This window comes from Anabrus simplex, chromosome 1 (assembly GCF_040414725.1).
Source record: "Anabrus simplex isolate iqAnaSimp1 chromosome 1, ASM4041472v1, whole genome shotgun sequence".
NCBI classification, from domain to species: domain Eukaryota; kingdom Metazoa; phylum Arthropoda; class Insecta; order Orthoptera; family Tettigoniidae; genus Anabrus; species Anabrus simplex.
The window spans coordinates 1,090,910,899-1,090,938,534 of NC_090265.1; the positions used below are offsets into that span (position 1 = coordinate 1,090,910,899).

Below are 27,636 nucleotides of genomic sequence, written 5' to 3' on the forward strand. Positions count from 1 at the left end.
GATCCTGGCTCAGTCCGGTGGTATTTGAAGCTGCTCAAATACGTCAACCTCGTGTCGGTAGATTTACTGGCACGTAAAAGAACTCCTGCGGGACTAAATTCCGGCACCTCGGCGTCTCCGAAAACCGTAAAAGAGTAGTTAGTGGGACCTAAAACAAATAACATTATTATTATTATTATTATTATTATTATTATTATTATTATTATTATTATTATTATTATTATTATTATTGTCCGTATTCTTGACAATCATTAAGTCAATTGTCGTGTGTGACGTGGGGGTGTGGTGTGTGGGGAGTGGGGAGTGTGTAAAATGCTCATATCGCAAAACGTAGACATGTTTATAAGCTGCCGACATTCGGCATTGTTGCTTCCGATGTCTGTGTTAAAGTCACAAATGACAATGACATGTTCGCATTGCAGAAGCACGCGTAACAATGCGTTCTCTACGTCCTCCAAGTGTCCAAAGGCAGGTGGCTTGTATACCACATAGACGGCAAATTTCTGATGGGCTACGATTACTTCCAAAAGCAGGAACTCGGGCCGTCTATTGCACTCTCTATCTGAACATGCAATTATCCTCGGCTTTAAAATGGTTTTGACTATCGCTGCCACACCTCCTCCCCTCTTTCCTGCTCTGTCGTTCCGGAGTAAACAGTAGCCGGGTGTGTTGAAATTCTTCGATGTCATCAGGGCCTTGTTTCATAAAACTAACTAATAATATTACCTAATAATATTAGAACTCATAAAAATAATTATTAGTTAACCAAATTCTGTTTCATAAACACTTACACATGACTAATAAAATATCTTCACTAATAGTCTAATATTAGTTCATTAGTCAACTGATACAAATGGAGGTTAAAATCAGTCTGTTGCATATATTCTTGGTTTGGGTTTGTTCCTAGCAGTAGGCTAATGCTTGACTACAACCGACTATTAATCCACATGTTCAAAAGGCTCACTTGATATTTTCACTGTTGTGACTTTGATACATATGAAAATGGATAAAAGAAGTAAAAATAATGTGAGAGAAGAATTTTTTTTGTGGAAAATGATTGAGTTAAAGCATCAACTATTCGCAGCCTTTTGCACACTATAACCCTCCTTGTTCCTTTTACTTTTTTATTTCATATACTCTTAAAAATCTCTGTTCAAATGGACTACAAAAATCTTTGTTTACTACCCCCTGTTGGTGGGGGCGGTAGAATAACAGCCTCGGTATCCCCTGCCTGTCGTAAGAGGCGACTAAAAGGGGTCCCAGGACTCTCAACTTGGGAGCGTGGGTTGGCGAACACGGGACACTGAGATGAGTCCTGCCATTGCTTGTGCCAGGCTCATTTTCATCTACCCTTCCGACCTCCCTTGTTCAACTCTTGTTATTTTCTGACCCTGTCCATGAAACAATTTACTAATATTATATTATACTAATATATATTAATAATATTATTATTAGGAATATCTACTAATAATTTTGACTCATAAACTAATTACTAATATTATTAGCTAATAACCCTATGAAACATAATACTAATATTATTAGTTAATATTATTGGGTTTTTTACTAATAATATTAGTGAAAGATGTTTTATGAAACAGGGCCCAGGTCATGAAGCCAGGTTTCAGTGAGAAGGCAAACTTCAAATACGTCCGGGAAAAGTTCTTCAAGTTCGTGGAAATGATCAGACAATGAATGTACATTTAGATGAGCTATATGGAGACCTTTAAGGAAAGAGGAAATTTCAGCTAGGAGCAGGTCTCTAGTTGAGAGAGAAGGAAGGGGGGTTAATTCCAGGAGAGGTCAGTGGACAGTTGTCACAAGGTCCTCTGTTTGTGGAGAGTGGAAGGGTGAGTGAGGCCTTGAAAGGGCTTGTGGCTGGGAAGGAATGTCCGTTACTGTCAGAAGAGAGTAACCCATTAGTTCTTGCAGCCACCTTATGAAAAATTAATAATTAAGTGAATGAATAATCTAACTACAGTGGTCTAATCTAATTAAACTATACTAAAGTGGTATTCAAATAAAATGAAATGTTGTAAATAAGATCAGAACAGTGTAGTTGCTATCTCTATCCTTCGGTAAGTCACACAGGTGGTTAATGCGCATTTTGCCCCCATCGGGTTCCTTAATGTTGATATCACCGTCTGCAGTCCAACAGTTGCTTACACGGAAACGGTAAACGGCGGCCCTCGTTATGGAGAGTCCAGTGGATGTAAGATCTTCGCGGATAGTAACCTGAGTGCACTTTAGTCTCCTTTTGTTAAGGAATACTTCCTGTCGTATACGATAGGAAGTAAACTTGACAATGATAGGCCGGGTTTACCCTACTGACTTAGGCGCAACATGGTGACTTCTACAAATATCATTGATATTTATATTCACGCCTATATCTCTGAAGTCGTTTGCGGCAAGTTCGTCAGTATTTTCTTGTGAGCTCTCCTGCACTCCAAAAATTCTAATATTACTTCTACTATATTGTTCGAGAGAGTCACTTCTAGCTTCGAATTCTTTCCTAAGTGCCTGGATTTCCTTATCCCGACACTCAGGTTTATTCTTTAGATTCGCTACAAGTTCAGCGTTGTTGAACTGGAGAGATTTCTCCAGTTGCTTTACGACAAGCGTTGTCACTCGTTCCGATATCGTCTCTATAATTCTGCCCAGAAACTTACCCGAGCTGAAAGTCTCATTCACTGTGCAAAATCATTGTTCATTATGTAATTATATTACCTTTTATAAATAAAAGCCATTTTAAAATAAAAATACTGTCATTCCAATCCAAGGAATTGTAAATCGAAGCTTGTACGCTTAAACCTTGTACCTTTGCAGATTACAAATCGAAAATTATAACGTGTCAGTTTTCTTCGAATAAATAAAATAAAACTGACTGTTTATATCGAGCGCAGCGTAAATCAAACTGGAATATCTTGCAAAGGTCAGTTCTTTTTTGTTTGTTGCGATTATAGAGTTTTATTTTAAATAATGTATCCCAGTCAGCACTTCGTTGAGTAACGGAGGAGACCTTCGTAATCACAATCGAACGTCAATGCTCCCTCCCTTTCCTGCAAAGTGTGTTCGCTCTCTCGCTTCACTGTGACGTATGCTTGTTACGTAAGCTACCCGCATTTACGTCACGCCAGCCCGGTCGCACTGGGCTAGCCTCAACGGGCGCCCAGCTGAGCACCTCTGCACTAGCCATTCGTCCAGGTAGGTGTGCTATTTACCAATTGAAGAGCCCAAATTAGCACATTGGGGCGAAACGCTAGCTAAAAATTTCTAATGTCCAATAACGGACCAATTATATTGGTATTATAAACTTACTCATTCGGGACAAATAATTCAGTTTCCCTAAGGGAATCTAATCCATATTGCCCATGAGTAGTCAGCCAGAATTTTCAACGGTGCTGGGAGGGCCCGCTACCAATGGGGGATTTTAGCCCGCCGACCTATTGAGGCCTTGAGTGCTATTTCCTGATAGTATTTTTACTGCATTTGTGTTGGTAGTACTGTGGAACTTCTAGTTTCAATCTCGCTGACCAGGATATGGTCTACACCCCTTAATGTACCCATGAGTGAAAGCGAGCGTAGACAGACATCGACTTTTCCTGCAAAAGTCTGGCCTTGAAATCTACCCAATCTGTTTCGAACATACCAACCATCAGGTGATCGCGTGATTTTCCCTCCTACTCGAACGTCTCAAGGCCTCCACCCAACGGCTGAATAGAAAATTAGAAGTTTTGACTCAGTGCATACAACCCACTACTTGAGTTCTTACAAAATAATATGTTTGAATTGATATTGAAACTAAGATTTTTCACTTACGGCTTGCACCATGGAAATCCTTTTTAATGGTTATCACAGAAACATGAAAGTTAAAGGAATAATTAATTGCATTTTCACCTATGTCCTGGAATGATCTGAAGAATGAGCCGCTTCTCAAAGTCCTTGGACTAGCCGAACAAGTTCAGTTTTGTATTACGTACGGAATTGTATATTAGGTTTATTTCACCGAGCGAGTTCACCGTGCAGTTACGGTCGCACAGCTGTGAGCCTACATTCGGGATATAGTGCGTTCGAATCCCACCGTCGGTAGTCCTGAAGATGCTTTTCCATGGTTTCCCGTGTTCACACCAGGTAAACCTTAATTTAGGCCACGGCCACCACCTTCCTAATCCTAACCCTTTCCCATCCCTCCGTCGCTGAAAACCTTCCACGTGTTATTGCGACGTTAAATAAGTAGCAAAAAAAAAGGTTTATTCCGCAATTTGTGTAAATACTTTTCTGTAACAGGTTATTATTATGTGCGCATGTTTCAGATTAATAATCCTTCTGCATACCTGGACGGGTCGCTGGTGTACGGACTGTCCGAATCACAGGCGCGCAGCCTGCGGGAGTTAAGAGGTGGCAGACTCACTGTCAGTAGGAGTAGGAATAGGGAAATGCTGCCGCGATCTAACGACTCGTACGAAGACTGCGACGTGCCCAACAACGAGGCTTGTTATATAGCAGGTGAGTGCAAAGACCGAAACCCTCTGTACAACAAAGTTGTAGCAGAGTAGAGAATTCAGTCCTGTTGAAAAATGAGATTGATTGATTGATTGATTGATTGATTGATTGATTGATTGATTGATTGATTGATTGATTGATTGATTGATTGATTGATTGATTGATTGATTGATTGATTGATTGATTGATTGATTGATTGATTGATTGATTGATTGATTGATTGATTGACAAAGTCTCTGGATCATTTTGTAGAGGTCACATATAGAATTGTCTATATGTACATTATTTTAAGTGTAAAATAAAAGTTTTAAAATAATTCAATTATTTTTTGCCAAATCAATATGATTATTATAAAATTTGAAATTAACAGAAATTTGTTTTTAATTTCAACTATAGGACAGTTTGCTTTCCTCTAAAATTAGGGTTTTGTTTTAAACTAGGTCTCAGTTATAAAATTATGATTTATTTATTTATTTATTTATTTATTTATTTATTTATTTATTTATTTATTTATTTATTTATTTATTTATTTATTTAGGTGATGGTAGAGTGAATCAGAATCCACAACTTACAATTCTCCAGACAGTGTTGCTTCGATTACACAACGATATAGCAAGAAAACTGCAGCAGCTGAACCCGAGATGGGATGATGAGCGACTGTATCAAGAAGCTCGTCGTATTGTAATAGCGATAATACAACACATCACTTACAACGAGATGGTGCCCATCTACTTAGGTCAGTCAATATCATAGGTTTTCTAGACCCTGTAATTCTACAGGATGAGAGGTAACTGGTGCACGAAATGAACACAAGTAATAGAGCTTGGGAAAAGGATCACGATGTCCCAAGTTTCAGGTCTTTAGCTTGCACTGTTACGCAATAATATCACAATGAAAGCAGCAAAGTAAATGATTGCTCGCAACGCCAGACGATAATAGCAGCGCCTGTTCTATCGATGTCTCTGTTGGAGTGATCTACTGCCTGCAGAACCTCGGGAACAGTCCGGCAACGAATGTCATGAAGAGGTGTCTTCATCTTTGGGATGAAGTCATAATCACAGGTGCTTAAATCCAATGAATATGATAGATGGAAAAGTACTCCCCGACCCCAGGGACCATACAAATCGACTACAGGGTGTGCCACATGTGCCCGCGCATTATCCTGAACACAATAGTAGCGTTCTACAGGAAGCGTTGCTGCTTTCTTCCCAACGCTGGCAGAAATATTGTGCCTTAACAGTCTGTCCTTGCGGCACGCCATGTGTGAGGATGACACACACGATCGCAGTCGTAGAAAATTATCACCATAACATCAAGTTCGTAAGAGTCTGACGAATTTTTGTTTTGCCCGTTGAGGCGTAATGACGCCAGTCGTTGGATTGATGCTTAAGTTCGGCTCGTACGATCTAGTTCATTTTTCATAAAGCGCAATAATGTGGCGTAAAAAATCATCTTCTTCACAACCATAGCGCTGCAAGACAGTAACCATCACTGTGCTTTCGTCCGACTCGTTGGCTGAACGGTCAGCGTCCTGGCCTTCGGTTCAGAGGATCCCGGGTTCGATTCCCAGCCGGGTCGGGAATTTTAACCTTAATTGGTTAATTCCAATGGCACGGGGGCTGGGTGTCTGTGTTGTCTTCATCATCATTTCATCCTCATCACGACGCGCAGGTCGCCTACGGGAGTCAAATAGAAAGACCTGCAACTGGCGAGCCGAACCCGTCCTGGGATATCCCGGCACTAAAAGCCATACGACATTTCATTTTTTACTGTGCTTTCGTTAACTCATGGGGAACCTACCGATTTGCAGTTGTTTTCCGTATTGTAAGGATCTTCTTCAGAACATGCATAGCACAGCTATGCGTGACTTAATTCACGAATCGTCTGACGTCGATCTGTGTCTACTAGCGTGGCAAGAGCCTGCACTTCCTCTTTACTAATAATAATTTCGTGTGGCTATTTCTAGCCGAGTGCAGCCCTTGTACGGCAGACCCTCCGATGAGGGTGGGCGGCATCTGCCATGTGAAGGTAATTGCGTGTTATTGTGGTGGAGGATAGTGTTATGTGTGGTGTGTGAGTTGCAGGGATGTTGGGGACAGCACAAACACCCAGCCCCCGGGCCATAGGAATTAACCAATGAAGGTTAAAATCCCCGACCCGGCCGGGAATCGAACCCGGGACCCTCTGAACCGAAGGCCAGTACGCTGACCATTCAGCCAACGAGTCGGACTCCTCTTTACTGACACTAGAGTGATCCGGCCGCGCTATGTCCATCGCGCGTTACCACATACTTCACGAAGACCTTCATGACATTGTGTTGCTGTGCTGCCATAGGAACATTGACAGCCGACATTGCTGTTCCTGTGTCCTAAACATGGTCAATAGCTGCCTCTGTGGATCAGCGGTAGAGTGTCGGCCTCCGGATCCCAAGATAGCGGGTTCAAACCCGGCAGAGGTAGTCGGATTTTTGAAGGGCGGAAAAAAGTCCATTCGACACTCCATGTCGTACAATGTCGGCATGTAAAAGATCTCTGGTGACACATTTGGTGTTTACCCGACAAAATTCATTAAATCTCAGCCATAGACGCCCAAGAGAGTTTCGGTTTACTCGGTCTGCCATCTAGTGGGGGCCTAGAGTAAAACGGAACGTCGAAATTGACGAGCAGACAGCCAGATGGCGTCAAATTGAAATGTCTGCACACGGTAGCTGAGGCCATACGATTATTATTATAACATGGTCAATACACAATACGCAACGGTTTAGAGCGGTAACTCTCACAACAGAAGACTGGCTTCTTTTCGCCATAGTATAGTCGCTTTTCAGTGGGTGGGCGATTCGATTTACAGTGAGGTAGCTTAGCCATACAGTAACTTGTGATAGAAGTGACAATAATTAATCCCACTTCGTTTCGCGTCCACTATTAAAGTTCCAACCCACGTATTTTGTTCACAGACGAGGCCTCGTTTACGCAAGTGACACATTCAATTTTCACAACACGCATGTGAGGTTGGAGAAAAATTCCAATGCTATGAGACGTTCCTACCACCAGGTTCCGTTTCGCGTTAATGTTGGGGAGGTATTACCATGGGATATGTGATATTGCCTCATAGACTGACTGGCGTAGCTTATCTGCAGTTTTTGTAAAGCACTCTACCACTACTATCAGAGGATGTTCTGCTCCATATCTGACAGCACATGTGGTTCCAACATGTTGGATCAACCCCACACATTGCCAGTGCAGTGCTCCGCCACCTGGACGCCACTTATCTGCAGCGATCGATTGGGCGTTTGTGCCCTCTCTGCTGGCCGGCAAGAAACCCCGATCTAAACCATTTAGATTATATCTTATGAGGGTACATGGAATCTAAGTTATATCAAATAGAAGTGGAAACCGTGCAAAAGCTCCCAGAACGGGTCTTGGAAGCTGTTCATGACATCAGTCAAAACCACAAGATACTGTGGTGGGTTCAAGAGAATTTTCTCCGAAGGTACCAAGCGTGTGTTACCGTCATTGGTTGACATTTCAGACATCTGCTATAACAATGTGAACCATTTCCCACGACTAACTTGATCGAGTGTATCACACTCTAGTAGGTACACAAACGCTTTGCCGTTGTGTTCTCATTTTTTCTGTTCAAAAGGTAAACTACGCTTAGAGTTTTACTTGACATTCAATTCTGTGATCATAAGCCATTTTCTTAATTCGACCCTAGGATGTACCATTTTCTTTCGTAAATCCCACATACATTGGCCGGAAGTCAAACCCGAACTGCCTTCGGGAGAAGTGAACAGCAACGCCACAGAGATTGTTTCTATTACACCCCCCTGCAACCAGTTTTTCCGCGGGGTCAGGGGCTGGGGAACATATGGTATAGTTTTACGGCCGGGTGCCCTTCTTGACGCCAACCGTTAAGAGGATAAATGCTGCATGTTAATGCGTTGGTAGTGGTGATTGTCATATCTTGTTTTGTGCTGCATACACGTGTTGAAGACGACAGAAATACCCAGTCCCCCAGCCATAGGAATACACTTATTAATGTAATAATCACTGGTCCGGACGGAAATCGAACCCGGGGTCTCAAAGACGGAAGGGTAGTACGCAAGCTATTCTGCTATACAGACGGTCAGTGGTGTTCTAATGATGATATTATTTATTAAGTGGTTGGCCAATCCGAGCAGCAATGCGCAGTGGTCAGCGGCATGCTATTCCGGCGAGTTTGCTGCAATCGGATGGTGAATGTTTGAACCCCGCTGCCGGCCGTCTTGAAGATTTCAGTAGTTTCCCATTTCCACCTTCAGGGTACAAATAAAGGGCAGAATTTATCATTATTGGAATAGGCCAAGTGACACTTAATGTCATATTGTCGAATAGTTACCGAATGTCCATTACGTTTGTTAAGTTTAAAGCGTGAAGTACTGTACTGTCACAAAACTCGGTCAATGCATTGGTGCTAGTCGTTCCTCTAGAAAGAAGGGAAACATATTATTGTTTTTGTTGGCTGTGGACGCTCCACCTTGAAGATATACAACAGCAGGCAGAAACTGGTTTAAACATTTGCGCACGTACCCGGAAGCCTCTACAGTAGCTACCGCTAACCACTGCGTTGCATTTCTTGCAATTCACAAAGCACGACTTCCCTCTAGAATGGTGCAAACTACGGATCTGAAACGTGTGACATTGAGATCCTCTCCCCAAGATCTATTACTTGTGTTAATTTGGTGAATCAGTTCCCTTCTATTCTGTATATATTCTCGACAATAGGTCAGTTAGCATCGTAGGTTGTCTAGCACCTGTAATGTTGTACATTCTCGACAATCAGCATACTATAGTTCAGTTATTATGAGTTTCGACTTGACGTTTGAGCGCTGCCTTTTGGCGGAAGGTAAGTAAATTAATCAACAGCCAATCATAGGCAGCCGATCACTCCGCCTTTTGGCGGAGGGTAAGTGAATTAATCAACAGCCAATCATAGGCAGCCGATCACTCCGATAGAGTGCGTTACATTCTAGATTCGAGTTCCGGTTAGCAGTGTTGTATTGTGCTCAGTTCTTTTCGCGGTCTTTGTGCTAGGTTGTTGTTCGTTTATATTTCGTAGTATGGATTGTATAAATGTATTGTTTAATATTTTTAATAGTATAGCGCGTTATATTGAAATGAATAGTGTGTAACAGGTGATCTAGTTTATATAGTAGCTTAGTTTAATATTTCGTTCGGTAGTTATATAGTAGGTTAATTTTAGGCCCGTGTGTGAATTTGATATTCTGTCATGTCGACGCCGACGTCTAAGGATAAAGCTCCCGAGAGAAGAAAGCCCTTCGGACGCGGTACTCCACTAAGGAGCCAGGCCCGGAAAATTGTTTGTAATGTTAGGGAGTCATTCTTGACAAAGCACCAACAATGGCGGCTAGAAAGAATGAGTTGATTAAGTGGTTGAAGGAGCACAATAATTCGGCTCGCGATGACATGGGGAAGGGGGATCTTATGCATCTCTTGAAACAAAACAAGCCCCAGTGCCCAGTTTATGTGGTGGATGAAATAGCCAGAAGGAACGGGCATAAAGTAGTTCACATTCTACTATACCATTGCCATTTTAACGCCATAGGACTGATTTGGGCCCAAGTGAAGGATTATGTAGCTAAGAATAACCGACGCTTCACAGTTTCGGAAACTGAAAGACTTATTTTCGAAGCCGTATAAGTGTGGAGGTCTGGTGCAACGATGTGAGACACACGAAATCCGAGATGATTAAAGCTTGGGAGAAAGAAAGTCTCACAGACGATTATGGTGAAGACTTTATTATCTCTTTAGGGTCAAGCGAGAGTGAAACCTTAACAGACGATGACAATGCCGATAGCGACTCAGAAATGAGTGGTATATTCGCTTTGTAGGGTTATTTCCTTTGTTGCGGGAAAATGAATCTAACAGCAACGCGAGATCTTCTATATGGTGAGTAGAAATTTAATTTAATTTTCTCACGTATCTGTTCGAGCATTGGCATATTTTTATCTTGTATCCTTATCCTAAATGTGAATCATGTATGTTGCTACAAAGGATAACTGATTATGGACTTATATTCCAGTATTTACATTTCTGTTCGTGTTGTGTATCGTAAATCAGCTGTTTGTATTCGTAGCAATTTGGCACCACCGTCTGACTTCCGGCTAACTGTCAAGTCGAAACTCATAAAAACGGAACTATAGACTGTCTAGCCCCCTGTAATTTTATACATTCTCATTAATACACAAGGCAACACCGTAGGTTGTCTAGCCCCTGTAATATTATACATTCTCTTCAATAGATTAGTCAACATCATAGGTTTTCTAGCTTCCATAATATTATGCACCCTCAACGAAAGGTTAGTCAACATCGTGGGTTTTCTAGCCCCTGTAACGTTGTAAATTCTCGACAATAGGTTAGTCAGCACCATAGACTACCTACCTCCTGTAATATTTATTGTGAGACTGGCATCATTTCGATGCTCAATTGGCGTTTATGTTTCTAACCTTTTGCAGTGTTATAGATATTCTATGGCGGTTAGACCGTTAGCTGGATTATTAGTGTTATTTGGGTTATCAGTTATTCTTGTTGTGAATATACGTGTTGTAACTCTATTATATGTTTTATTATTATTATTGTAATATTATCCCATTGATGCCATACATATTGTACGCGCAACTTTCAGTGATAGCCGGTGTTACGGGGTTGAGGAGTGAGGAAGGAGCTCTCCCGGTTCCGGTAATACTGCCAACTGAATGGAAATGAAATATGAATTGAATCGATAGTATGATCGATCGATATGAATTTTCTAAACCTTCATTGTATCTTCAGCCAACAACTGTGTCACACATACATTATATAACATTATTTAACATTTCTCGATGCAATCATATCTCAAACAACACAAACTACCGTACGAGATTTCAATGTTAAGCTAAACATACGTACCCCTGATGCATTCTCATTTAAACCGCATGACTGACCTGATTGGAAACGACGATTCCAAGAATACTGTTCAGTCCGTAAACTAGATGAGATGCCAGGAAAATAACATACCGATATGCTGATCTATTGCATGGGGCAAAAGGGGAGGACAGTCTAGTTTCCCTAGCGGTTCCCGATGACAAAGTACACGATTCTGATCAGGTTCTGAAATCATTTTAAGACTATTTTGAGAAAACCTAATTTTTGATAGAATAAAATTCTTGCGTCGGAAGCAAGGAGTGTCAGAAACGGCGGAAAATTTTACAGACTTAAGTACCCTTGCGAAAAATTGTGATAGGGGTAACTCTAGAAGGTGAGATGATCCTAATGGGCATAATTATAGGCATGTGGGACCAGTTGTTGAGTGATAGGGGTTGCAGTTGGAGACAAAATTAACACTTGAATCCGCTGTTACGATCTTACGAAATTCAGAAGAATTGTATCGACGATACTAAGGATTTGAAATTGCAAATATTAACTATGTAAAGAAACCCCAATCATGTATCAGGGACCCTCCCAACATTCGGCAGCCAGCGGCATCTAGGTTTGACAACAAAAATAATAGGCAGTGTATTTGGTGCGACAATGCTCCTTCTCATCGTCGTGGCGAATGCCCAGCCAGAAATGAGCAGTGTACACCTTGCAAAAAAAAAAAAAAAGGGTCGTTTTGTCTCCCTCGCACGTAAACATAAAAGTACGTGAATGCACGAATTAAGATAATAATTCAAAAGATGGGTTGTAGGTAGTGTCAACGAAATGGCCTCGGCTCCTTGGTCAGCAACTTTATTATTAAATGACAGCTTCAAAATAGACACAGGAACAGATGCGTAGATATTACCAGCTGATATAAAGCTAAATAAGAAAATTCAGTAAAGCAACAAAAAACTCTGGTCCGGAGGGATCTCAACTGCCACTGATTGGGATGGTTACCGTTAACATCAAGCATAAATTTAATACTTGTGAGGAAATATTATGCGTTTCAAAATATGTTCGAATTCCGCTGCTAGGTGGACCTGCTATATCCAATAGCAGAGTTATGGAAGTCAAGAATTCCGATTCCAGGCGTTGGGAAAATAAATATCCTGGACTTTATAGCGGTCTAGATTCTATGTCTAATTGCAGTAAAATCAAGTTGAAAAACAACGCCAAAACGCAGTTTTCTAGGAATATCGGTTTAAGAGATAATGAATTTTTACGATAAGGGATGTTTTCATCTCCAACGTAGGTATTTTTTACTTTAAAAGTAATTAAAGTATAATCGTAGACTGTATTTAGAGTTGAAGGTTATTTTTCCAAAAATTTTGAAGATATAGTTAGGAAGAGTTAATACATATATATATCAACTCTTAAAAGAGTATTTTGATCAATTTTAACCTAAAAAAACAGTTTTCTAGGACTATCGGTTTGGGAGATAATAAATTTTAAGTTAAGGCACGTTTTCACCCCTCCCTGACACTAGTACACTCTAACACACTACTATAGTTACTACAATAACATAGGTTATCAAATAAATTCTATATACATACAAATACACACGCTGATGACCTCGATGTTACCAAGCTCTTGGTAAATCAGCAACAAATTAAATGAACTGTTTTTAATGAGAGAGCATGAAGCAAATAGTCAATAAAATTAGTCTAATTACTCTATACTTGGTAGGACACACCAAGCATGAAATAAATAATAAAAAAAGCAAAGTCACCTCCGTACAGGCCATGAAGGCCCTTGGAGGAGTGGAAGGTAAAGACTTCCACCGTTGTTAACCTCGGCACGTGATGGGGTAGAATGGTTAGCTCTACGCCCGGCCGCCTTTGCCCCCAGGAATTAACCTGGTACTCATTTTTGGTGTAGGCTGAGTGAACCTCAGGGCCATATGCACCTCCGGAAGTGGAAATCTAGTTTCTTAAATTTTACGACTTCCTGACGGGGATTCGAACCCACATCCTTCCAAGCAAACCGAGCTCGCTTTTACCGCTTCGGCCAGGCAGCCCCTGAAATAAATAATAGTAATAATAATTATTAAATAATAATAATAATAATAATAATAATAATAATAATAATAATAATAATTGCCTAGTCAGTAATGTTAACAGCCCTGTAAGGTTAAGCCTGGACAATAAGGTTAGCACCCCTGTAAGGTTAAGCCTGGAGTCGAATCAAAACCTGTAAGGTAAAGCTTGCATACTTCTGGTCATCGAACTTGGGTCTCTAAGGTAGGCACCCCTGTGAGGTTAAAACATGGAGTCGAATCCCTCAAGCTAGACCTACCTACTCATTACCATACGATTTTTCACTGTTGATATTGTTAAACTATGGCCCAAGATATAATTAAAATGCGTAGTTAACAGATTTGATGTTCCGATCAATACTATAACAACACATATCCTAGGATTGACCTTCTCCTGTTTCTAAAGATGTCGCTGTTTATTTCGTTGTTGTTGTTGTTGTTGTTGTTGTTGTTGTTGTTGTTGTTGTTGTTTGAATTACGAGTCCATAGACTGGTTTGATGCAGCACTCCATGTCAGCCTATCTGTGCTAACCTTTTCCTTTCTACGCAATTACTCTGCATTCTACATCTGCTCTAATCTGCTTGTCATATTCACACCTTGGTCTAACTGTTCTTACCACCTACACTTTCCTCAGAAATCAACTGATCAAGTCCTGGGTGTCTTAAGATGTGTCCTATCATTCTATCTCACCTTCTCGTCAAACTTAGCCAAATCAATCTCCTCTCACCTATTCGATGCAGTACCTCTTCATTCGTGATTCGATCTATCCATCTCACCTTCAGCATTCTTCTGTAACACTACATTTCAAAAGCTTTTATTCTCTTTCTGAACTAGTTATCGTCCATGTTTCACTTCCATACAATGCCACGCTCCAGAGGAAAGTCTTCAGAAACATCGTTCTAATTCCTTTCTCAATGTTCGAAATGAGAAAATTTATTTTCTTAAGAAAGCTCTTCCTTGCTCATGCTAGTCTCCATTTTATGTCCTCCTTACTTCTGCCCATAGAGTTAGTAAATGAAACACTAGAGGTAGCATTGGCGCCACCGTCTACGAGAGAAACAGTGTAGCGAGCGGAACATGTTGATATCGCAGCTGTTTGGTAAAAAGCTCATTCCACCGTACTCATCAATGTAAATCTGGGCCTTTTAAAACTGTGTGGATATGCATAACGTTTAAAATTCTTACATGTAAATATTCTCGGATACTACAGTATACTTGTGATGCTTCTCTCCAGTAAAAAACAAAGCCCAAAAAGCATGAATACAGGATTAAATGCGTAATTTAAGAGGTGCAGTTAATTAACACAAAATCAATTTACTGTTCATATTAAGTCTTGTTAACAACATACGTTTAGAAGGAGGGCTCGTATATTTCGCTATTTTTTGTGTAAATGACCAGAAATTTGGTATAATTCTGCCCAACGACCGAAAATGTCCTCTCTTGTACGAAGCGCATGAGCGAGATTTTAGGCCTAAAAAGTTAGCGCGATTTTGGGGTAAAGTAGACAAAATATTATCATCGCCGGTTTAGACCCTAGCTTTCTGAGCCCAAATTGGCAGGTTCGAGCCTGGCTCAGTCCGGTGCTCAAATAAGTCAGCCTCTTGCAAATAGATAGATTTAGCGGCACATGAAGGAACTCCCGTAGGAAAAAATTATGACACCCCAGCGTCTCCGAAAACCGTGCACGTATGTAGTGGGACGTAAAGCCATTTTTATTATTTTTATCACCACCATCACCACCACCATTATTATTATTATTATTATTATTATTATTATTGTTGTTGTTGTTGTTGTTGTTGTTGTTGTTGTTGTTGTTGTTGTTGTTGTTGATGTGTTCTAAACGTGATTAAAAGTGAAACTATGTCGCTCGGTTGTGGTTTCGGCCTATTATGGAGTTTTTATTTAGCTTTTCCTGAAATGTATGATTTGCTTTAAGATTTAACTCGTAAAATGATTTCCGTTAGAGGAAAGGGTGAGTGGTAAATTATACGATTGAAGAGAATTGAAAAAATACTTACAATATTTTTTACAATTTGATTTACATCGCACCGACACAGATAGGCCTTACGGCGATGATGGGTTGGGAAAGGGAAGGAAGCGCCCGTGGGCTTAATTAAGGTACAGCCCCAGCATTTGCCTGGTGTGAAAATGGGAAACCACGGAAAACCATCTTCGGGGCTGCCGACAGTGGGGTTTGAACCCACTGTTTCACGAAAGCAAGCTTACAGCTGCGTGGCCCAAACCGCACCGCCAACTCGTTCAGTCAATAATACATTATGCTTGTATATAGTCCTATGTGACATTTAAAGGAATAATAATATTGACGAAAGTAAAGGAATCAGATGTTCACACGGTGAGGCACATCTAGTCTCTAAACTGTAAAATGTGGTAAGCTATGAATGGGGACTGCTACACAAATTGTATGAAGGGAAAGCAACAAACTGTATACAGAAAATATATTCAATAGCTTTTAATAGGCCTACTATAAATACACACAAAAAGTGAAAAGCGGACCACAATTCCAGGCTATCATGCACATCTTTCCTTATTTATTTTTTTGTACCAATTTGCTTTACGTCGCACCGACACACATACTTCCTACGATGACTATAGGACAGGAAAGGGCTAGGAGTGGGAAGAAAACGAATGTGGTCTTGATTAAGGTACAGCTCCAGCATTTGCCTGGTGTGAGAAATGGAAACCATCTTCAGGGCTGCCGACAGTGGGGTTCAAACCCACTATGTCCTGAATGTAAACTGACAGCTACGTGACCTAAAGCCTGTAGCCACTCGCTCGGTATCAAGCACATAGTCATTCAGAGAAAGGAAAATATCATCCCTTATATTTCGTAAAACATTAATTTTAGTCTTCAAGGGAAGATCCAAAGAATCTCATTCACGCCCACAGGGGAATCAGTCGCGAAGTTAGCCCAAATAGGCCAATTCACATGACAAGGAGTGTCATGCAATGTATTATTTTATACGTACGGAAATGAATTTCAAGGAAAATACTTGTGAAATTATATGCTATGGCCCTTTGTGAACCTCTCTACGCAGCCATAAGCTGCACAGGAGACTGACATTTTTCTTCAAAGAAGTATATACTTCAATTTATCGGGAAGCTCCAGTAGTGACAGTGCCAAACAATCCAGCTTTTGCCAAACAGCGTGCTCCTTCAACTTCGCACGCGACTGCAGCGCCAATGCTACCTCTAGTGTTTCATTTACTAACTCTATGCTTCTGCCATCGTTAGTTATTTTACTGCACAAGTAATAATATTCATCTAACTTACTTCTTTAAGACTTCATTTCCTATTCTAATATTATCTGCATCTCCTGACTTTATTGACTGCACTTCATTACTTTTATTTTGGACTTAGTTATTTCCATATTGTACTCCTTACCCAAGACTCCATCCATACCGTTCAGCAATTTCTCCAAATTTTCTGCAGTTTCAGATAAAATAACAATATAACTGACAAATCTCAGGGTTTTGATTTTCTCTCCTTGGATTGTGATTCCCTTTCCAAATTCTCCTTAATTTCCTTTCGCCTCTTCTATATAAGGCATCACTTGTTTGTGCTAGTATGCATTTTATGTCCTTACTTCTGCCATCGTCAGTTATTTTAACCCAAGTAACAATAGTCGTCTATTTCCTTTAAAAAATAATTTCACGTTGGTTTTTATATTTTTTACGTCCCAGGGAATGGATGAGCGGAAAGGAACTAGCCACCCTACCGTACGTAAACAGGTTCGGACCTGTCTTTGGGCAGAATACACCCGTACCTTACCACTAACTATTTTAACGGTTCATGGAGACGTTGAGGCGCCGGAATTCAGTCCCGCAGGAATTCTTTTACGTGCCAGTAAATCTACCGAAGCGAGGCTGATGTATTTAAGCACCTTCAAATACAACCAGACTGAGCCAGGATCGAACCTGCCAAGTTGGGGTCAGAAGGCCAATCTACCGAAGCGAGGCTGATGTATTTCAGCACCTTCAAATACAACCAGACTGAGCCAGGATCGAACCTGCCAAGTTGGGGTCAGAAGGCCAACGCCTCAACCGTCTGAGCCACTCAGCCCAGCTTATTTCCTTTAAGACTTCATTTCCTAATCTAATATTTCCTGCATCACCAGACTTCGTTCGACTGCACTCGATTGAGGAGCTGGACTAAGGGAGGGGGCCTGTTATAGGGGGTTAGAATCCCTCCCCCGATGGAAATTTTACAAATATAAAATAAACAGGGACTGACAATAAACTAAATAAACATTCAGAGACATAACTGTAGAACCAACAGATCTGTTGAACATACTGTATTTTGTAAGAAGCCTCGAAATTTGGATTTTAGATTATAAACTGAACATACCATTCACTGTAAAACTGTTGAGCTGGATAGTATTGTCCTTGTTCTGTATTTTAATGTAATATTTAGTAGCGTACTGCAGACTGAATATCATTAATTCACTTGTAGCAGTGTCCTTATAATGACAAGTCTTGCATGCGCGCACCACACACTCACAAGCACCTTCGTTGTATTCTGTCATCATTTTGTAACTATAGCCCCCGCCATCGGCCAATCCTGCCTACGCTACTGACTCCATTACTTTTCGATAGGACCAATAATATTGGTATTTAAAAATTACATTTTAGGCACCTTCCCCTAAACTACAATTTCATCCAGGATGAGTAAAATTGTTTATAGCTTAGACTGTATTTTCTTATTCCCCGACTCTATATACTGATTTTCATTAAATTCTGTTAACACATTTTCTCGTGGCTCGGTGTTGATATGGACTTAGCAACAAAAATACAAAGTCATGAATATCTGTATTATCATAGCCAGTACAACAAAAATGTAAGACATAAATGGTCGGAAATTTAATTCTCTATAACTTTGGTTGTGTAGTATTTCTAGATACGACAACTAATAATATACATATTTGAGAATTACATTTAGGCCTTCCCGTAAACTACCATTTCACTCAGCGTAAATAAAATTACTTATAGCTTAAATTGTAGTGGCTCATTCTCCGAATTTGCATACCAATTTTCAATGAAATAGGACCACTAATAACGTAAATATTTAAAAATTAATTTTAGGCCGTCCCCTAAACTACCATTTCACTCAGCGTGAATAAAATTATTCATAGGTTATATTGTAGCGATGTATTTTCCGACTTTGCATACCAATTTTTATGACGATAGGACTACTAAAAACATAAATATTTGAAAATTAAATGTTAGGCCTTCCCCTAAAATTATTTATGGCCTAGATTGTAGAGACTTATTCCCCGACTTTGCATACCGATTTTCATTAAATTATGTTTGTCCGTTTTCTAGTGATGCGTGTACATACATACATACATACATACAGACAGACAGACAGACAGACAGACAGACAGACAGACAGAAATTACGGAAAAGTAAAAAGTGCATTACCTGGTTACTGTGCACATGACCGATACAGAAATATCATTCTTATCAAATTCTGAGCAATGTACAGACAAAACCCTTATTTTATATACCAGGTGGCTCCCGGACGCCGTACTTTCTACTTATAAATGTCCCGCATGCATAAGTGATGTGTCTACCACCTAATTTTAACAGGGGAACGACTGCCAGCGGGCAGGTTACGTCAGAATATGAAAAGATAAGAAACAGAGTCACACTCGCAGCATGTTACTCAGCGTTCCCGGTCGAATGCACCCCTTGCATTAGTAAACATCGTTTACGACCGCATACTTCTCGGCTGGTGTATGGTACAGCTGCACTATATTTACTGTCTGCTTATCGACAATGGCTAGTGTGTTCAGCAGCGATGAATACACATACATTACTTTTAACTGGACTGCCAGGTCGGAATGCATCCGAAGCTCCAAACAGACATATGCCGTCTACACAAGTATTTCACCGAACAGTACCGTGTTTGTTTCATACAAGCAACTCTTTTATCGCGTGGAATGTCTACACGTGTATAAATTAACACGTTATTAAATTTTCTTTTCTGCATCTTTGGCGTGTTACCAAACAGTTGCGGCGATTAGGGGGTGGGGCGAGAAGGGAACGTCGCCCCCGCCCCTCGCCACTTTGTGGAGTAAACATTACATATTCACTTTAGCCACCTGGAACTAGGAATTGTTTTTTTTTTTTTTTTTTTGCTAATTGCTTTACGTCGCTCCGACACAGATAGGACTTATGGCGACGATGGGATAGGAAAGGCCTAGGAGTTGGAAGGAAGCGGCCGTGGCCTTAATTAAGGTACAGCACCAGCATTTGCGTGGTGTGAAAATGGGAAACCACGGAAAACCATCTTCAGGGCTGCCCACAGTGGGATTCGAACCCACGATCTCCCGGATGCAAGCTCACAGCCAATTAGTTTTAAAAGAAACGTTATCTGTATAAGCCTTTGTGTCTTATCTGCTAATTCTTTCCTTTATTTTCTTTAATTTTATTAACATAATGTTTGGAGGAAATAAGCACCAAATGCCGTTCGTCGCGGCTAACCGATTTGTATAGCGCTACGGCAAGTAGTGGAGACTTTGCATGTGCTGTGGGGAAGGGTAGTAGGGGTATAATGTTTTTGCCAATGTCGTGGACACTGAGTTATAATTCACCCGTATGACGCACGCATTCGTTAGTCTGGCAGCCTTTCCAGTGCCTGTTAGTTCCTTAGTTTGTATTAAAATACTAAATAACTTTTAATTGCATGATCATGCCGTACTTCTATTTAATTGTACCGGCTGAGCTAGCCGTGGAGTTAGGGCCGCACAGCTGCGAGCTCGCACCCGGATGATAGTGGTTTCGAATCCCACTGCCGGCAGCCCTGAAGATGGTTTTCCGTGGTTCCCCATTTTCACACCAGGCAAATGCTGGGGCTGTACCTTATTTAAGGCCATGGCCGTTTCCTTTCCACGCGTAGCCCTTCCCTGTCTCATCGTAGCCATAATTCCTATCTGTGTCGTTGCGACGTAAAACCAATTGTAAAAAAATATTCTATTTTGCTTTACGTCGCACCGACACAGATAGGTCTTATGGCGACGATGGGACGGGAATGGTCTAGGAATGAGATGGAAGCGGCCGTGGCCTTAATTAAGGTGCACCCCCAGCATTTGCCTGGTGTGAAAATGGGAAACCACGGAAAACCGTCTTCAGGGCTGCCGGCAGTGGGATTCGATACGACTATCTTCCGGGTGCGAGCTCGCAGCTGCGCGGCCCTAACTCCACGGCTAGCTCAGCCGGTACAATTAAATAGAAGTACGGCATGATCATGCAGTTAAAAGTTATTTAGTATTTTAATACACACTAAGGAACTAACAGACACTGAAGAGGCTGCCAGACTGACGAATGCGTGCGTCATACGAGTGAATTATAACTCAGTGTCCACGACCTTGGCAAAAACATTATACCCCTACTACCCTTCCCCACAGCACATGCAAAGTCTCCACTACTTGCCGTAGCGCTATACAAATCGGTTAGCCGCGACGAACGGCATTTGGTGCTTATTTCCGCCAAACATTATGTTAATAAAATTAAAGAAAATAAAGGAAAGAATTAGCATATGAGACACAAAGGCTTGTACAGATAACGTTTCTTTTAAAACTAATTGGCTGTGAGCTTGCATCCGGGAGATCGTGGGTTCGAATCCCACTGTGGGCAGCCCTGAAGATGGTTTTCCGTGGTTTCCGATTTTCACGCCACGCAAATGCTGGTGCTGTACCTTAATTAAGGCCACGGCCGCTTCCTTCCAACTCCTAGGCCTTTCCTATCCCATCGTCGCCATAAGTCCTATCTGTGTCGGAGCGACGTAAAGCAATTAGCAAAAAAAAAAAAAAAAAAAAACCAATTCCTAGTTCCAGGTGGCTAAAGTGAATATGTAATGTTTACTCCACAAAGTGGCGAGGGGCGGGGGCGACGTTCCCTTCTCGCCCCACCCCCTAATCGCCGCAACTGTTTGGTAACACGCCAAAAATGCAGAAAAGAAAATTTAATAACGTGTTAATTTATACACGTGTAGACATTCCACGCGATAAAAGAGTTGCTTGTATGAAACAAACACGGTACTGTTCGGTGAAATACTTGTGTAGACGGCATATGTCTGTTTGGAGCTTCGGTTGCATTCCTACCTGGCAGTCCAGTTAAAAGTAATGTATGTGTATTCATCGCTGCTGAACACACTAGCCATTGTCGATAAGCAGACAGTAAATATAGTGCAGCTGTACCATACACCAGCCGAGAAGTATGCGGTCGTAAACGATGTTTACTAATGCAAGGGGTGCATTCGACCGGGAACGCTGAGTAACATGCTGCGAGTGTGACTCTGTTTCTTATCTCTTCATATTCTGACGTAACCTGCCCGCTGGCAGTCGTTCCCCTGTTAAAATTAGGTGGTAGACACATCACTTATGCATGCGGGACATTTATAAGTAGAAAATACGGCGTCCGGGAGCCACCTGGTATATAGATTGTATATAATACTTATTTCTCAGCATCTGATCCCGATCGCCTTCAGAGTCTCAAATAGCTTGGTCCAATCAACATTATCGGATGGCTTTTCTAAATCTACGAACGCCATTTACGTGAGCTTGTCCTTTTTAATTTATTACCATAAGATCAGACATAAAGTCAGGATTGCTTTACGTGTTCCTACATTTCTTCTGAAGCCAGATTGATCTTCTCCCAACTCAGTTTCAACTTGTCTTTCCATTCTTCTGTAAATAATATGCATTAACATTTTAGTCCGACTCGTTGGCTGAACGGTCAGCGTACTGGCCTTCGGTTCAGAGGGTCCCGGGTTCGATTCTCGGCTGTGTCGGGGATTTTAACCTTAATTGGTTAATTCCAATGACACGGGAGCTGGGTGTACGTGTTGTCTTCATCATCATTTCATCCTCATCACGACGCGCAGGTCGCCTACGGGAGTCAAATAGAAAGACCTGCACCTGGCGAGCCGAACCCGTCCTGGGATATCTCGGCACTAAAAGCCATATGACATTTCACATTTCATTAAAATTTTACAAGCGTGAGATACTAAACTAATGGTGCGATAGTTTTCACACTTGTTACCACCGGCTTCCTAGGAAATAACTATAACATTCTGCCGAAAATCGGATGGCACTTCTTCTGTATCCTATGTATTACACACTAAATGGAATAAATACACCATGCTGGTTTCTCCTAGGTAGTCAGTAATTCTGAGGGTATTGCATCAATTCTATGTGCCTTTTCCCTAATTAGGTCTCTGAAAGCTCTGTTGAATTCTGACCTCGGAATTGGTTCTCCCATTGCAACAGCATCAACAGCCTCTTCCCTTTCCAGAACCATATCATCTAATTCTTTATACTGATGCAACAGTTGGAATTGTTCCTGTCATCTTTCTGCCTTGTTTTCTTTCGCTAAAAGTAGTTTTCAATCTGAGCCCTTAATATTTATGCACCTAGCTTTCCTTTCCTCAAATGTTTCCTTGATTTTCCTGTATGCAACAACTACTTTACCTTTCCTAGGACCATACCACCTTCAACATTCTTTCACTTCCCTTTCAGCCATTCTTCCTTAGCTGGCCCGCATTTTCTAACTACTTCATTCTTTAATCACCTGTACTCTTTTCTGCCCTCCTCAGTTTTTAGCATTCTTGTACTTTCGTCAATCGTCAATCAGGTGTAGTATCTTCTGAGTTATCCATTGTTTCTTAGTTGATCTTTCCTTTCCCCCTAGCCTTTCTTCAGCAGCCCTATTGATCTTATTCTTCATGACTGCCCATTCTTCCTCTATTGGATTCCCTTCAGCCTTTTCATTTAGTCCTTGTGCAACATGTTTCTTGAAACAATCCCTTCCACTCTTTTCTTTCAATTTGTCTAGATCCCAACCACAAGCATTCCTTTCTCCGATTTCTTTAACTTCAGATAGCATTTCATGATCAACAAGTTGTGGTCAGAGTCCACGTCAGCTCCTGGGAAAGACTTGCAATACAACACCTGGTTTCTGAATCTCTGCCAAATGATCATAAAGTCTATCTTATACCTTCCAGAGTTTCCAGGTCTCGTCCATGTATACAGCCGTGGTTTGCGATGTTTGAAACAAATATTATCAAGGACTAAATTATGATTGATGCAGAATTCAACCAGCCTACTTCCTTCATTCCTTTGTCCCAATATGAATTATCCTACTGCATTACCTTCTCTTTCTTGGCCTACCACTGCATTCCAGTCTCCCATCACAATTAGAATCTCGTCACCCTCCACAGATTGTATTAAATCTTCTATCTCTTCATACATTCTTTCAATTTCATCATCATCTGTTGAACTAATAGGCATATAGAAGTGCACTATTGTGCTATCATTGGCTTGGTGTCTATCTTGACAATAATCCTTCCACTATGCCGGTCGTAGTAGCTTACCCGCTGCCCTATTTTCTTATTCACTATTAAAACAACTCATGTATTTCCACTCTTTGATTTTGTATTGATGCTTCTGTAGTCTCCTGACTGAAAATCCTCCTCTTCCTGCCAAACTACTTCACTTAACCAACTACATCTAACTTTAGTCTATCCAGTTCCCTTTTCAGCTTCTCTAACCTACCACAACTATTCAAACTAACTTTCCATGCTCCGACTCGCAGAATGTCAGTATCCATCATCCTGATGGAGATTCGAAGATCCGAATGGGGGAATATTTTACGCGGGAGGAAGCCATCATCAGTACATCATTCATACATAGAGAGCTGCAGGTCGTCGGGAGTTAGTTAGGGTTGTAGTTTCCCATTGGTTTCAGCCATGTAACAGTATCAACACAGCTAAGCCATATTAAGTATTATTACAAAACCATATCAGTCAATCATCTAGACTGCCGCCCTCGCAACTTTTGAACAGCTGTTACCCCCCTTTTGATAAACGATTCCTTAGCCTGGTCTCTCGACAGATACCAATCCGATATGGTTGTATCTACGGCTCGACTATTAGTTTCAATAGGACGCACAAGACTCCTCACCGCAGCAAGGTCACATGGTTCGTAGGGGAGGTCTAAACACGTATTCAAGGTAAATGCCACGATTATATTCTTCGAGTCTCGAGGTGGCCGATTCGCTGGGAATTCCAAATGGGAGGTTGAAAATGTGAGCGTCTACATTATGTCTACGCCAGGCTCATACTAACTTTCCATCTACTATAGATGACCTGGGTTTGACTCCCGACCTAGCCAGGAAGTTAATACAGGTTTTTTGATCTGGAAAGTGGCGCTCTCATCTGCGGAAACACAATCTAGAAGAGGGGGAAAATCGGACTCTTGGCCAATGAAGAGGTGGATTTCCATGTAATCCCTCTTCAACTCCAAGTTTAAGACACAGGTAGTACATAACATACCGTCAAAGCACTCATAGTTATACTATCACAGATACCATCGATCCCTTTGTCGATCGGTGCTCCAATGTCGGCTTACGGATCTCAAGATTGCGAGTTCATATCAGGTAAAGGTAGTCAGATTTTTGAAGGTCGGGAAAAGTCCATTCGATGGTCCATGTTGTACGACGTCGGCATGCAAAGTATATCTGGTGACACATTTGGAGATTATCTCACAAAATTAATTAAAACAGTCATAGGTCACTCAAAAATAATTCTGGTTTTCCTGCCATCTATTGGTGGAAAACCGAACGTGGAAATGGACACGCAGGCATCTTAAATGGCGGCAAATTAAATGCTAGCACATGGTACCTTACGTCAGCATTTGCCTGGTGTGAACATGGGAAAACATGGAAAACCATCTTCAGGGCAGCCGACAGTGGAGTTCTAACCCCGAATGATGATGATGATGATGATGATGATGATTATTATTATTATTATTATTATTATTATTATTATTATTATTACGGATGCCATACCCATATAATTTATTTTACAAACTTGACATTAAGTTCATGGGGCTGTTATTCATGACGTTTACATACAATAGCAATAACTTCACTTACATCAGTTAAAATACATCTGTTATCAGATAATAATTTGCGATGTGTTTTGCTTCAGGCCGGAAGGAATCACTGATTCACGACTTACTTCCACTTGCCAGAGGGTACAATATGGGGTACAACCCGAACGTCAACGCCCAAATAATAAACAGCCACACTGGTGCCGCATATCGGGGAGTCCATGGAATAGCTCAAGGAGAACTCGCGTAAGTATTGGCCCTTTATCCTCTTAAAATCAGAATATCAAATCTTGGCCGAATTACGTAACAACCTCAGAATCAGCGTTCCATTGTACTTATTACAATAAGATTATTTTTTCCATTTTCTGAAACGGAAAATACTCCTTCTGTATCCTCCTGTCACATTAACCACTTCTACATGCAGTCCGAGAGAAGCATAAAGATCTCTCGGTATGCTATAATTCGGGGGTTTAAAAACAAAATATACCAAGCCAGTTTTTTGGGTTTTGGAGTTTTTATCATTTTCACACTGCCCTATGTGGTTCTTTTTCGGTCAATTCGCTTGTTACATACAAAGTCGTACAAGTTCATTTTGTTTACTGAATTATCTAATTTCCAGTATCTTGCTAAGTCTCGATAGGAAATTATTTCAGGTAAAATATATCAAACAATTTCAGCTACACAGCGATATTCCAGAGATACTCTAACAAACCCAATGCATAATTGTTTTCTTATTCTGAGAGCAGATATTGACACTGAAAGACTAAAAGCATTCATATATGTTTGTTTTTTTTCTTTCAGAAGTTAGATTTTTGATTTGATGTGTTTTGCTTGTAAACCCACGATATGCTGTTAAGCCATCCCTTCGTATCAATCGCGAATCATACTTCCCATCCTATCCTGTCCGATCGTTCCACCAGTCTTCTTGACCAAATTTCAAGTGTCGATAGTGACAGTGACGGACAGTGATAGGGTACGGCTCACCATACCATACAGAAGCATCTAAGGAAAGGTGATCGTTGGTTAGCTCTTCCTAGCCCCATATAGACCTGTTGCTCTGTAAGTGGAGATGATTTAGTTTAATTTATAAATCTCATGTAACGAATTTATTTCAGCTAGAGAATTTTAGAAACGATTTTTGAGAAGAACTGAAAATGTGGCAGCCATCTGGACCTGCGTGGCACAAGTCTCCAAACACAACTATTTTTTCATCATAGAGATGAGTGTCCTCTCTTCTATACCGAGCAAGTTGGTTGCGCGGTTCGGGTCATATAGCTGTGAGCATTCTTCGTTTTTTTTTTCCGTAGCGGTATCCTGGCCGGCAGCTCCGGCAGTCATCACACCACTCTGTTCAACACTGGATGATGATATAAGAAGTAATTCAAGCATGCCCTAAGTATGTATACGCAGCTCGACTGTACTATGCGTGGTTTATATGTCATAAACTTTTTAAAATATCCCTTATATTCATCTCGCTCACCTTTTCAAGTTTGCATCCCAATGTATAAGACATATTCACGTTAAAAATATCTCTGGTGTATTCACCATCCTAGCGGAATCAGTTAACGCAGTCGTCCAGAGCGCGAAGGATTCACGTCCGAGTCCCGAACCCCGAAGAGGGTAACTTCCAACTACGTTGTCTTTGAATCAACTGCACAGCGCAGCATTGTGAGATGAATAACACGTTCAGAACACAAGTAACAGAATATAACATTAATGGTCACTGTTACAGAATGCAATGTTGTGTTGGCGAAGAATGTTAGGCATGCATTGAACAACATTTTTCACCAACGACTCCATTATTAAACAGCTCATCAGAGACCATGGACGAGTTCCAAGTCGCTGGTCCAATATTATCAAGAATGTAATTGGGAGCCCCTTCTGTGGTGTAATGGTTAGTGTGATTAGCTGCCACCCCCGGGAGGCCCGGGTTCGATTCCCGGCTCTGCCACGAAATTTGAAAAGTGGTACGAGGGCGGGAACGGGGTCCACTCAGCCTCGGGAGGTCAACTGAGTAGAAGTGGGTTCGATTCCCACCCCAGCCATCCTCGAAATGGTTTTCCGTGCTTTCCCAATTCTCCTCCAGCCAAATGCTGGGGTGGTACCTAACTTAAGACCACGGCCGCTCCCTTCCCTCTTCCTTGTCTATCCCTTCCAATATTCCCATCCCCCCGCAAGGTCCCTGTTCAGCATAGCAGGTGAGGCCGCCTGGGCGAAGTACTGGTCATCCTCC

General features: G+C 41.2%; 1 protein-coding gene across 2 annotated transcripts in view; it reads left to right on the forward strand.

Annotated features, from left to right (window-relative positions):
- The window catches only part of LOC136858028 (peroxidase), a 210,835-nt gene that overhangs the window by 83,298 nt on the left and 99,901 nt on the right, over nt 1-27,636 (forward strand). For both annotated transcript variants that reach the window (XM_067137234.2, XM_067137235.2), the window contains exons 7-9: nt 4,311-4,503; nt 5,039-5,236; nt 25,502-25,649. In XM_067137234.2, the coding sequence (XP_066993335.2) occupies nt 4,311-4,503; nt 5,039-5,236; nt 25,502-25,649 (539 nt within the window). The remainder of the gene's footprint in view (nt 1-4,310; nt 4,504-5,038; nt 5,237-25,501; nt 25,650-27,636) is intronic.